The sequence below is a fragment of the Colletotrichum higginsianum genome, chromosome 10 (assembly GCF_001672515.1).
Source record: "Colletotrichum higginsianum IMI 349063 chromosome 10, whole genome shotgun sequence".
In the NCBI taxonomy this organism is placed as follows: Eukaryota; Fungi; Ascomycota; class Sordariomycetes; order Glomerellales; family Glomerellaceae; genus Colletotrichum; species Colletotrichum higginsianum.
Genome location: NC_030962.1, coordinates 1823960 through 1837262, shown reverse-complemented (window position 1 = coordinate 1837262; position 13303 = coordinate 1823960). Strand labels below are relative to the sequence as shown.

The 13303-nt window shown below is 58.4% G+C and overlaps 1 protein-coding gene across 1 annotated transcript; it reads right to left on the bottom strand.

The window, feature by feature from the left end:
* Positions 1–5306: 5306 nt before the first annotated feature.
* CH63R_14040 (CHY zinc finger domain-containing protein) lies at positions 5307–7442 on the bottom strand (the record flags this gene model as incomplete). The annotated part of the gene is made up of 1 exon (XM_018309014.1): positions 5307–7442. The coding sequence occupies one exon, from the start codon at positions 7440–7442 to the stop codon at positions 5307–5309; it is 2136 nt and encodes a 711-aa protein (XP_018151332.1).
* Positions 7443–13303: the final 5861 nt, after the last annotated feature.

Here is a 13303-nt window from a genome sequence, read left to right as displayed (position 1 = left end):
AACGACCCTCGCACCCACGACCGTTTTGGAACGGGACCAGACGTATATGGTTCACCGGTTTCGTCGGCACGCTCCGAGTCAGAAGCCGCCGTGACGTTCGCAGGACACGAGTTGGGTCTATAAGCCAGCGGTCGCCTACGTCTGTCTATCCGCACACGTGAACCGTTCAGTAGTTGTACAGTACATAGGCAGGCCAGGCAGCCTCGCGCGTGGCCCTAGGTTTCCGGAGAAAGTGTCGGAGGCACTGCGGCTCCTTTGCGGACACGTCCAGTTCCCAGACGGAGATTTCCAGGTCCAAGGAGGGGGGAGGGGCACGCCTGGGGTTGCGGTCACGAGAAGAGGAAAAGATTCGGCCGAATTTTCAGCGAGGGGAGACGTGCGGACTTCCAGGGCCAACCCCTGGAGAAGGATAGGCTTCGTGCCCGATTTCAAGACAGGGGATGCTGCTCGTCAGGCGTCGAGGAGGAAGAAGGGGAAGTGGGAGGGGGGGGGGGGGAGGACAGCCGTTCGTTCTTTGAGCGGTAATGGCCGCTTCTTGTCAGCCTCGGGGGTGGAGAGTGAGAGTGGGAGAGAGAGAAAGTGAGAGAGGGATAGAGGGATGAGAGAGTGACAGAGGGAGTGAAAGTGAGAGTGAGAGTTGGTATTGTCATATGACTGACTGACTGAGCCGTAAACGCGAACAAAGTTTGGCTCTTCGCACACCCATGGGGCGCCCCCCCCCGTTCCCCGTATCCATTGCTGTGGTTGAGGCAAGCTGTCAGACTCGGTCTGCCGCGGCTCTGCTGCCGGTCTTTTGTGGGGTAAATTGTGTAGAAAACAGAGTGTGCTCTGCAGAGTAGTTGGAACGAATTGGGGCAAAAGCCTTCTCGGGTCAGGCAGGCCATGATCCCCTCCCCAATTGGCATGTTCCAGGTTCGCAGCCGTCGTCACCATGTGTGTGTGTCTGTGTGTGCGTGCGTGCGTGTGTGTGTGTGAGTGAGTGACTTCCGGGTCGATCTTGTAATTGCTTGATCATTTGATCACCGGGCTGTTGCTGAAAGGTAGTTCGCGTCCTCCCTCCCCCTCGACCATGTTACGCGTTGCCGCAAGAGGGGCGCGGTTGCGATTCGTAGAGTAGTGCATCCGTAGTAGTGGGTGGACTCGGCCGACGCGCTCTCATCACAAGCAAAGTCGGAATTACATTTGATACAGCCTTGGATCAGCAGGCGTGAGAGGGTAGAAAAGAGCCGGCGGTCCAGGCCATCTCCCTTCCCCCTCGCCGCATGAAGTACATCCTTCTCGTCCAACGCCGTACCTGCATGCGCATGACGAAAGGCGGGCGAAAATGGACCGGGGAGAGTTGGGGGAGGGGGAATGGGGAGAGGGGGTGGCTCTGCGGTGGAGTCATGTTTTTTTTCGTCATCCCAACACTTGTTGCATCTCATGGGATACTCAACGCGTGGAACTTGAATGGAGAGGGAGAGGCAGTTAGAGAGAGACAGAGAGAGAGAGAGAAACACAGAGTTTGGCGGACGTGGGTGGACGAGTCAAATATCGCCGGAATCCCAACATGTCGCCGTGGGCCTTGATTGGTGATTGAGGACGTGGGTTTTCTCCTCCTCCTCTCTTGCCCTAATGGGACATGTCAGGCTATGGCAAATCATCATTTGCGATAGGGAAAAGCATCAAGCCAGAAATAAGTTCATGGGTACGAGACTCGACGTAGTCCCTCTCTCTCTCTCTGTCTGTCTCTGATCGGCGGACCCTGCGACGAGGGACGCAGAATTGCTGATTCATGGCGTCGGGAAGCTTGGGGCACTTCACATGCTCACGAGGAGAGACAGCTGCTCTGGATGGGTTGATGATGCTACCGTGTAAACTCGCGACGTCGGTTTTGTCTTCAAGAGGGAGGGGAGTCAGGCAGGGTGCTTCACATGCCAATTCCTGACACGGATGACATCCCACTGTCGTATGTACTATCAACACTATTGGTGGTATTTTGGATTCTCGATAGTGTGCGGTTTGAAATCGACCAAAGGACGACGACGGCCGCGGCGGCACCAACGGCACCGGCGACTCATGACGGGAGTGACCGGAAGGGAACTTGGACTCGTTCATAGTTGGACGCTGCGTGTAAGGGCACACACACACACACATACACAAACATACGCTTTGCCTCATGAACCAACCAGCCTCGGGTCGATTGAGCGAAAGATGGAGGGCGTGCAGGTTGGACTCTGGGGTAAATAAATTAAATAAGAAAGGACGAAGTCCGGGGTAGGACTCGACATGGCCGGGTGCGCGACTCATGAGGGTGTGCGTGCAAAGTCGTTTCCAGGGCCACATCACCAACACGGCAAACACAATGCAGAAACTCACAAGAGCACAGGGCTGCCCGCTCACCCGACGACGCATGGCACGACGCAACCTGAGACGGCGATATGGCTCATGTGAAATGTTCGTAGAGTGTGTGGGCACAGTGGGCGCCCGTCAGCCCGTCGGCAATGGAGAGAGAGAGAGAGAGTTTCCTACACGAAATAGAGAACGAGTAACGGCCACCAAAGTATTGGCTCCGCCCAACGATGTCGAGGCAACTTGAAATCAGCCCGTGAATGGTTACAAAAAAAAAAGACAACCACAAGGGCGGTGTCAGGTACCGCTTCAAAGCCTCCGAGTCAAAAGTGTAGAGGGCCGAGTCCGGGGAAGGGCATCCGGGGTAGCGCCGCATCGCCACACGGCATGGCGGCCAGGCTGCCCGCCCGTCCAGCCCGGCCCAGTGGCCGGAAAAGCGTGGCATCCCCCCCTCCCTTCCCCTTTTGCAACTGAGGCTTTCAGGGGAAAAGGCCAAGGGGTGAGAGGGTTGGGTTGCCTCGGCGCGTTCCCGGGAAGTGTTGCCGGCGGGCGGGAGGGCGGACGGACGGGCGGAGGGGGCCCCCATAAATCCCCACACGCCCCCGAACGGCAGGCCGAAGATGACCCATTGCGCACGCTGCCACACACCGAGATCTAGGTTGTGCCAGTGGGCGGGCGGAGCGTCACATCGGCGTGGTACGAAGCAGGAAGCTCTTGAAGAGGGAATGGATTTGCACAAGTTTCATGAGGCGTTCGTGGCGAGCGCCTAAGAGGAGGGGACGACTCTTCCGGACGATAGGGCTGATGAAGCGTGTGACGCCGGCATTCACCTGGTCTCGATGGCCCCATCCCCCTCTATTGAAATCCTCTAAACTACAGATAGTGAGCCACCACTATGGAACAATCACTAGAGCTCGCTCTGGCCTGGGGGAACCCCATTGGATCAAAATGGGGTTGAGAGGCTGAGGGAAAGCTGCGGAGAGGGAGGGGAAGGGGGAGAAGGAGAGAGACTAAGAGGCGAGCTATCGGAGGTCTATTGCCCGCGGGGCCGCTGCCGGATCAGACGGCGCCGGGCTGGCGGGCACCGAAGAAGGCGTTGTTAGTTCGAGCTCGTCGCTTCAGGGCGAGACATTCCGCGGCAGGGAGGTCCTTTTTTTTTTCTTTTTCTCCCCCCCTTCCCCGGCTTGGAGTTCGCCTCGGTCGGTTCTGAGGCTTGCTTGGGTTCGTTCCAAACGCGGGTGTCGAGGCCCGTCCGTCCCGCCTTTGGAGAGAGGACGACCAGGGAGAGAGAGGGAGAGAGTGAGAGAGAGAAAGGTTGGAGGCGTTCGTGATATATCCGCCCCTTGCACACCGGTCACCACCACATGTTTTTTTGCCAACTTTACTACATAGACAGAGAGAGATGGGGGACAAGGGGGATCTCATCAGCAGACGGTCTAGACCCGGGCCGTCGTCTTCCTCTCGGGATGTTACCCCGACCCCCGCAAAGAATCTTACATCCGACCGAGCTGTCAAGCAAGCTTCCCCCATACCGGCCTGCATCGTGCGTCCTGCACTCGACATTCTTTTCGAAAAGCACAGGGGGGGTCATCTCCGACCCCTTCTCCTCGCTGTGCCTTTCAGAAAAATGAAGGATATGCCCAAAATGAGAGGCGCGGACCCGTCCTCCGCGGGGGAGGGGGCTCGCTTCGAGCCGTTTTGGAACGATCCGTCCATCGCCCACATACATGCATGTGTGGCATTCCGCTTGGGGTTTGATCCAGCTGGTTGGGTTCTCCGGCTGCGTCCTGCCGGCTGCCCCGGCGAGCCGGTCAGCCTAACTCCCCCCCCGGGAACTTGCTACGTGGGCGGGCCTGGACGGCATGCTGATTCGTGGGGTTTTCTTGCGCCAACGGCTTTTGTTTCTCCTCACCTGGCGGATGAGAGGGGAGGGGGGGGGGGCGGTCAGCTTTCCTCTCTTCGTCTGTCACCCCCTTCCCCCTTCCCCGGACCGAACGCCTCTCTATCCTTTGGGCTGGGCGTGGGGGAGTTGGGCTTGCACCGAGACGAGACTTTTCTTTAGGAGGCAGGTAAATGGGCTTTTCGTTCTGCATTAGTTTTTTTGTTTGGGTGGATGGACGGGGGAAACCCTCGGAAGACGATGGTGGCGTCCCAGGGGAGCTTGTCAAGGGGTTGCGGTGCGTAAAGAATAAGTCGGAATATCGAGCGTGAAATCATTGGATTCTTTTGAGGGGTTTGCCACCGTATTGACCCAACATGTATCCCGTGGGATATCGTAAACAAAATACCATGGGGTTTTTTTTACAATTATCTTTTATTTATTTTAAATATTCTACTTTCTACACATTTATCGACCCGTCGTATTCCCCATCCCCCTGGACGTGTGACGGTGGCATCAGAAGCGCTCACCGTCCCGACCAATCCCGCCCTCATTCACAACCCTTCCGCCGCCCATTCGTTGATCCTTTGAGGTCTTGCACCCCCCTCTCCCCTCCCAATCATAACGCGTTGTACCGGAGTCCTCATGTGACGGATGGACGGGTTTATCGTCCAATGGACTTGGAGATAATTGGAGGCATGTCACGGTTGGGAGGCATATCACGGTTTATCCCTAGCCGGCGCTGCATAATTCGATGGTGCACAACGAATCCCGCCCGGCCGTCTGCCGCCCAAGAGGCGAGCGCTTGGCAGGATGGCTGTCGCGTCTATGATATGCTGAAGGTGTATGTAGTTGGACCGTCCTCCTCAACACTGAGGGTGTAAGTCAAGATAGTCGCCTCGAGAGCGTATCGCTCCTTGTGGTGTCACGACGGCACTCAGGGGACTGTGTGTGTGTGTGTGTGTGTGTGTGTGTATGTGTGGCTCAGGTGTGATATCATTCAAACAAGGCCGACATCGTGATGCGGAACCTGGACATCTAGAATTACACCTCTATCTGATCTGAACCCCGGCAGCCACCATCCAATTGCCGTCTTCTAGTCCTTCTTCTTCGATGCCTCGCCGCCGCCCACCCTCTTGAACTTCCTCGGGTCTTTGCGGCTCATGAGCTTGCGGTCCCGCGTGCCCTTGCCGCCCTCCCAGAAGCCCTTGCCCTTGCGCCCGATGACGCTCCGGCCGCAGAAGCCGCACGCCTCGGGCGAGTACCGCTGCTCGCGGCTGCACCAGCCGCACACCATGCGGTTCGCCCACTCGTTGACGTGGTTCTCGGCCTCGTCGTGGCACCGGTCGCACGGGTGCACCCTCGCGCAGCACGAGAAGCGGAACCAGCGGTAGCTCTTCTTGTAGTGGCCGCAGGCACCGCGGTCCGGCAGCGGGGTGCCGGCGTGCAGGCCCAGCTTCTCGGCCTTCTTGACGGGGCCCGTCGTCGGCGCCGCGAGGCCGCCGGCCGAGATGGCGAGGAACTTGACGGCGGGGATCTTGAAGGTGAACCTGCCGTGGCAGGTGCGGCAGACGTTGGTGGTGGCGTCGCCGCGGACCGAGACGAGGCCCTGGCTGGGCGTCGAGCACTTGGCGCACACGGGGACGAAGGTGCTGGGCAGCATGTCGGCGACGGTGCAGCCCGTGAGGTCGACGAAGCCCGCGCGCGTCGAGTTGGCGTGCACGAGCTGCTGCCGGAACTGCGCCGCGAACCCGGCCGCGCACTTGCGGCAGCTCGCCGTCTGCGGCACCTCGTGCCGCAGCCCCGTGATCTCGTTGATGGTCTTGCAGCGCGAGCATTTGACGCTGAGGTTGAGGATCGACACCTGGAAGAGCTCGATGCTGTGGAGCTCGATGGTCGGGAACGAGATGGCCGTGCCCCTCTCGGGAGTGAGACCCGAGGCGAGACCGGGCGGTTCAACGTCGAGGCCGGCGCCGCCGCCTTCGTCCGAGTCGTCTTCCGTGTTCTGTCCGCTGCTGCTACTGTCGTCGTCATCGTCGTCCGACGTATCGCCGCCTTCGGCGCCGCGAGCACGGCCCCATTCCGGGGGTCTCGGGATGAATTTGATGTGGCTCCGGTCGTCATCTGCCGTAGCCGTAGCCGCGGTTTTTGCCTTTTCCTTTGCATCCGTTTCGGGAGCCGGCGCCGGATCTGCTGCCTGGACGTCGCGTTTGGGCGGCGCCAGAGCCTGCTTGGCAAGGACGTGCATGTTCTGCGCGAGATAATTCAGATGGCTCGTGAGAGTCATCTGCTTCTGCTCGGCCGCCTTCTGCACGTAGAACTCCTCGAGCGGCTCGGCGGCTTGCGAGTCGCACTCGTTGAGCTGGATGCGCAGCGGCTGCAGCGGGTAGAGCAGCGGCACGATGAGATGCACCGTCTTGACGCCCTGGAGACCCGATGGCAGCTCGGCGCGGCGGCGAGGCTCGAGGGGGAGGGTGTAGACGATGCCGTCCGGCGAGCGGCGGTACAGGGACAGGCGTCCCATGCGGGTCTCGAGCTGGCGCGTCTCCTGCGCGCGCCGGGCTTTGGCGGCGGCCATCTCCTCCTTGGTGAAGTACTCCTCGGGCGTATAATGCCTGACGGGGGCGGGGACGGGGGACGGTGCTCTGGCGGTCTGGGCGGCCGGCGACGGAGCGGAAGACGACGCACCGGCGGCTACGGCTGCGGCTACGGACGAGGTTGAGGGTTCGAGATGGCGGGTGTCCTTGGCGTCCTTGTTGAAATTCACAAGCTTGACGGTGGCCACCTCCTGCTCGGACAGAAAGCTCTCGAGGTTCTTGTCGAGGGCGTAGGTGAGGGAGAGCAAGGTAGCGCCCCGGCGCTCGTGGACAAGCCTGTCCCATCCGCGCTCGATGTTGATGCCGAAGCCGCGGGGGATGTCGCTGTTGCGCACGCGCAGCACGGGGACGGCCTCGGGATAGTCCCCGGGCACGGCGAGCTCGCACTCGAGGTGCTCCAGCTCAAAGGGGAAATCTGGATCCGAGGGTTTGATGCGGAAGACCAGGGTGGTGGTGGTGCCGTCGGCAGCGGTGGACTCACGGGGCGAGTACCGCTTGCGCAGCTGACCGAGCTGGTAGCCGCGGGGATCCTTGGACTGGGCCTCCGGGACGGGCTTGGGGACCACGCGGTCGGTGCGGGGCCGGGGGACGGCCTGCTGGTGGGTGTTGCCGCCCTGTTTTGTGAGGGAGATCATGCTGCTGGCGGGTGGGGATGATGGAGATGGAGGTGGAAACGGAAATGTGCCCAACGTTGTGATAATGTGGAAGGGCTGAACTGGGGAAAAGCAAAAAAACGAAAAACAAGGACACGGGTGAGCTGCGGGCAGAGAGCAGTGCTTGTCGTCTGTGGCGGGATTGATGTCTGTCAATGGTCGAACAGATTCTCCAGCTCGGATTCGGAGGCGACGGACGGGGCCCCTATATGACGATTCTGGTGACGGTGACGGTGACGGCGACGGCGATAGTGGCGGGTTCCGGACCGGGGTTGTGGTTGTGGTTGTGGATGTGCGAGTGAGTGCGTGAGAGTTGGTATTGGTGTTGGTGGGAGATGGATGATGACCCATGAACCATGCATGTCGTGGTCCATTTGGGGCGATTAGTCGACGTGAGTCATAGTGGGGCTCAAGACCCGCTTGTCTTAACAAACAAACCGCTGGTTTCTCATACAAACCTGTTAGCGCTTGCCGTCATCCCCCGCCCAGCTTTTTGTCCGTACAGGTAGTTTGCAGCTGGAGGGGTGTTCATGCCGGTCGACTCATCCGCTACAGTGTGTGAGACACTGCCCAGTGCCCAGCCTGCCACCAGCCACACAAACCAACTCAACGATGACTTGTACAGGTCTGTAAGTAGATTGCTGTCGATGGCCTCTTACGGCAGACTTTGGCAATGGGGTGCAGCTCATCTGTCAGAGTCACCGAGTATGCTCCTGCTCCCACTGCGCTAGCTGCAGGCCATCCATCCCGAGATCTACTTGCGCCAGTTCCGGTCGAATTCCATTTCGGTCGTCATGTACTGATACAACGAAATAGAGGGGGTGGGGGGACAAGGAACGCAGAGGGGAAAGAGAGGAGGAGGGTTTTCGTCTCATAACCTTGCGAGTTCTTTGTGAAATCCCACCGGAGAATAGCGGTGGGGCCGTGTCCGTCCGAGGTGGACCCATTTACACTCCGTGCCGACACTCCGGCGGTCGGGGGAAGTGTGGGACCCGAACACCCCCGCCTCCCCGACGGGAGGGCCGTATCGCTGTGAAACTAAAAAAAAAACCCGGGCGATGATGATGGTGAACGTCTCACACAAGACGAGCCACACAACGAAAGTAAGTCGCTGTGGTCTGGTCAGCCGACGGGCCTCCGAGTCAACCCTGGCCGTGCAGGTAGAAGGATTATTGGATGCAGCAAGGAATACAAGGTGTCACAGACATCAATTACATTCAACGAGGCTTTTCTATCTAATCCTACCCCTCCCTCTCCTTGCCCTTTCATGGATTTCTCTTGCTTTCTCACCGCCTTGCAATGATTCAAACCGAATCTTACTCCGTTGGACGAACTCACCGAGGAACACGAAGGTGAGAACCAGTGCCCGGGCTGGAAGGATTCCCCTGCGCGACAATCGAGCCTGCGTGAGCCGGCGTGTCTCAACAATGCAATCTTCGGCATCGGGCACACTCGCGGCGGCGGTGGCGGTAGTGCTGGTGGTACCAGGGCAGCAAAACAACACAACAACCCGTGGTGAACGAAAACAATAAAGTCACCGAATCCAAGCGCCCGGTATCAATAATGTGGCTGCTCAGTCGCTGCCCCCGACAAGGAAATTCATTTGGGTTTATTTCATTTTTCTATTTAATCTTTGGCGTGTTGTTGGCAGACACGAGGTTCAGAGAGGGAGGGGAGGGTGACCTGAGGCTTCCGTATAGTGACAGCGGCCGTCGCTGCTGCAACCTAGCCCGCCGGGCCTCAAGAGATACACACACCGACAGTCCGGCCGCGGGGGCGGAGGGGGTCCGACAACCATATGCCGCCTCGCCTGTGTCTTGGTTTCCCGCATATGCGGGCGGTGCATGACCCGGAGATGAGAGGCTGCCGTTGGGCTACTCCCCTCCCTCTCTCCAAAGCGGGAGGAGGGGGTCAGGCAAAAGGGGGGTATCAGCAGCCCCCCCTCCCTCCTTTACTCCGTATCACAGTATCGCAGTATCGCAGTACTACACAGCATCGCTCACCACCTTGGGCGGCAGCTGCAGCACCACAGGGCATGCGGATCCCATCTAGAATCGGGTCGATCGCGGCAGCTGCAGAGGAAGAGGACGGGGGGGGGGGGTGGTGTTGGAGGGGTTGCACGTTGTGCTGACGGCGGCGGGAGCACGGCAGACGCCACATCGGCGAGGGAGGGCTCACGCCTCGCGAAACGGTGAGCATGCTTACAAGCGCCTCGCTTGTTAACGGTGGCTTTGGGGAGGACAAGCGGGAAAGGACAAGAAAACGGGGCCCACCAACCGTCGAGAAGGATGGGAATGGGTGGGAAACAGCCCGGTAGCAAAAGAACCGCTGCGGTTCTGGCAAGAGAACGCGCGCCTTTCGTATCGAGGGGGGGGGGGGTTAGAAGGAGGGTACGGTATCCAACGCCGGTTGGTCCGGGGAAGGCGACCGGATGCACTGCGCAGCGCTGGCGCAGTTTGATGGTTTGATGCAATGCGAGTAAGGTAAGGTAAAGCGCGGGGCGAATAGGTAAGCCGGCTACAGACAAAAATGGCAAGCGAGGCAAAAAATAAAATATCGAATAGATAGGGATTGGAGACGGGCGAGTGGATGAGAAGAAACGCTTCGTCGTGAGCGAGCGGCTCGTGACGAGTTGGTTGGCAGGCCGCAGTCGGATGGAAAAGAAGAATGCCACTTTTTGTCTTTCTGGAAACTCGGTCAGTCCCAGTCTCAGCAGACTCGGCGAAGGGGGGGGGGGGGGGGGGACGAGGAGGACGGGGGACGAGGAGGATGAGGAGAAAGGATTCGGCGGCAGCCATTACCAGTCGGACTCTTTCTTGCGCATCGCCAAACTCATGGAGGCTGCGTGGCCGGGGGACAGCTGTTCCATCATCTCGATGTCGACGTTGATATCGACGCTTGGGGGCTGCCGGTGAGAGGCCAGCGAGCACGTTGTTCATCAGCAGACGTCTCGAGCTTGGAAGACGGGTTGGCGCACTCTCGGGGGGACGGTGTTGGCCGTGACGAGTTGAACCCTGGGAATTCGTTCCTCTCCTTCTTCTTCGATGACGAATGTTCTCAAGACCCGTTTTCGCGACGGAGGGGATTGCGACGCTGGGTGGGAGGGGGAAGCAAGGGAGGAAAAGCGAGAGAGAGAGAGAGAGAGAGAGAGAGAGAGAGAGAGAGAGAGAGAGAGAGAGAGAGAGAGAGAGAGAGAGAGAGAAGGACGGAGATAGAGGACGGATTGCCAACGCATCAGTGAAAAAAGGGGCCCGGTGACCGTGATGTTTATGCATGTCCAAGTCAGCCTCCCCGAGCGGTGAACTGAAGGGGGGGATGAATTGGGTTGCCTTCCCGACAGACGCGGGAGGGAGGTGAAGAAAGGTGAAGAGGGGCGGACCGTTGGCGCCGGCGTGGTTTTTTATTTTAATTTCATATTTGAAGTTTTTAGGCAGCTCTAGGGACAGCAGTTTTTTTGCCGTCGCGTCGAAACGGTAAGGCCGCTGACAAGTTGGTGGTGACGGCGTGTGTGGTGTGTTAGTTTAATGTTGATGGGGTGTGGTGCGAAGTGGTGGTGGTGTGGTGTTGTGGTGGTGGTGGTGGTGGTGTCATCGGCTGTAACATGCATGCCGTATATTCGGCTGCAGATATCAACATGATGAATTGTATTTATTTTATTAGTTTATTTAAAAAAGTATTACTCTGGGTCCAATTACTCTCACTTTTTGCTTCTTTATAATGAACTGCTAGGAGGGTTGTCACCGTTCGCTTCAAACCTTCACATGCGAGTTCTTCGGATGTTGGGAGACGAAACGTGCTTGGAGCAGCCACACACACCTCAGGTTTATCTCCCATCTCGTCTCGACCCTCGTATGACTTCGTACCTCGGAGCATCCGACTGTGGTGCGCAAAAAACAAGGATGAAAAATAATAACAAAAATAATAATCAACCGGCGGATATGCGCCATCATCAGTAATCAATCAGAGGCTTCTTGACCTTGGCTCTCAGCGCTCCTCTTTTGTTGCAGACTCGCCGTACCCACTCCGGCTTACAACCATGGCCTGTGACGACAATACATGAGCATCAAGAATACAGGAACACACATGGAATGGGATGCAAGTGAGTAACGAACAATTGGGCAAGATACAAACGAATTTTTAAAAAAGAAAAAGGAAAAGCAATTGAACAAACTAAAGAAAAGAAAGAAGAACAAAAAAACACTGGTGGTCTCCACCCCCGGGACACCGGGCAGGCTTCATTCATTCTTCCTCACGGCTGCAATGGACCGGCTCACTGGCGCTCTCCCGGTTGCCCCCAATGAGGCTTGTTGAGTGACGACTGGCAGAACGTGACCCGATCCAAACCAAGAGCCCAGGCCCGTCGGAGAAATCGAGGCAAGCCCGCCTCGATTGACGGTCAAGCCAAGCAAAAACGCCTCGGCCGGCTCGTCCGCGATGCGTCGGCATGTGTCATCTCATCACACCCGTAGCAGCGTGTCTCGTGTGTACCCTACGAACAATCACACAATTTTTTATTATTAATTGGGGTTTTATTTTATTTAATACCTTCACTGCTTCATTATCCCAATCATATTCGAGGAATATTTGAAAACGCCGGATCATGAGGAAAAGTGTTATTTTAGGCAGAGGCTAATCGATCCTCTCCCAACCGTGCGGTCTCCCCCCCCCCCCCCCCCCCCCCCCTCCCCCCTCCGCCATCCTTCTACTTCACCACCCACAAACTCCACCATCACCAACACCAACACCAACACCAACACGCCCAAGCTCACTTCTACCCGGAACCACATGGTCGACCGTTCGCGGGAGCTAGCCTGGGTAGAAACGCGCCAACCACACGGAGCCTCTGCGCTTTCACTGCCTCTCACCTGACTGAGGGACTGACATCACCGTTCTGCCCGCCGCCTAGGCGCCTCTGGTCTTCTCTCTTAAGGGTTAGCTGCCGCCTGAGCGCGCCCTCCCTCCTCTCTCTCACTCTCTCTCTCTCTCTCTCACCTGAGACCAGGGTGTGGGGCCCCGACCATCTGCCTCACTGCCGTCTGCTTGTCTGGCTCACCCACACATAGAAGAGAGACAGGTTCGTGGCGCCGAGACACGAACCCCCCCGACAACGCGACGGTGCCAGCAGGCAAGGGACACCTACCCCCATGCTACAGGCTCTGGATACCCCGGGCTGGGAGCCTGTTGGTTGTCCTTCGTGTTGGGCACATGCTCCGCGTTCTGACGTAGCCGTCCAGGCGGCCTGTGAATCCCCTCATCGAGGCCGATGTGCCAGTATCGTGCCCGTCTCGTCGGAATCGAGATACTCCACCCCCCTCCCCCCCAAACGACAGCCACACACACACACTCTCTCTCTCTATCTCTCCAAGGCGGTGCCGGACGGGGCTCAATCTGTCCTCGTTGCTTGTTGATGCCTTGCTCTTTCCGGCCCCTGCAGGTTGATGTCATCCCCCGACCCCGTGCCTCCGTCGCGCGCCGTCCGGCCCACGGGGCTCTCGCGGGGGGGCGCCTTTTCGTGATGCCGCCTCGGCATTACCCCCCCGCGCCGTACGTCGTCGGTCTGTCGATCAATCTCGATCATGTTTCCATCGCGACGCGCAACAACAATGTCCTCTCCCGCCTCGTCCTTGAAGCCCGGCCCCCCTGGGGCGTGAGGATAGCTTGGCCAACCCAACCGAGCCCCCTCTCTTCATCCCCGTCGTCGCGTTGGCCACGTATCACCCTTGCAGTCGGTCCAACATCCTGCCTGGACAGGTACCGCAAACATTTTGAAGCCGTCTGGCCGGCCGGCCGGAGCTCCGCCAATGCTTGATTACACCGTGAGTTGAACCACAACCTGACTCACA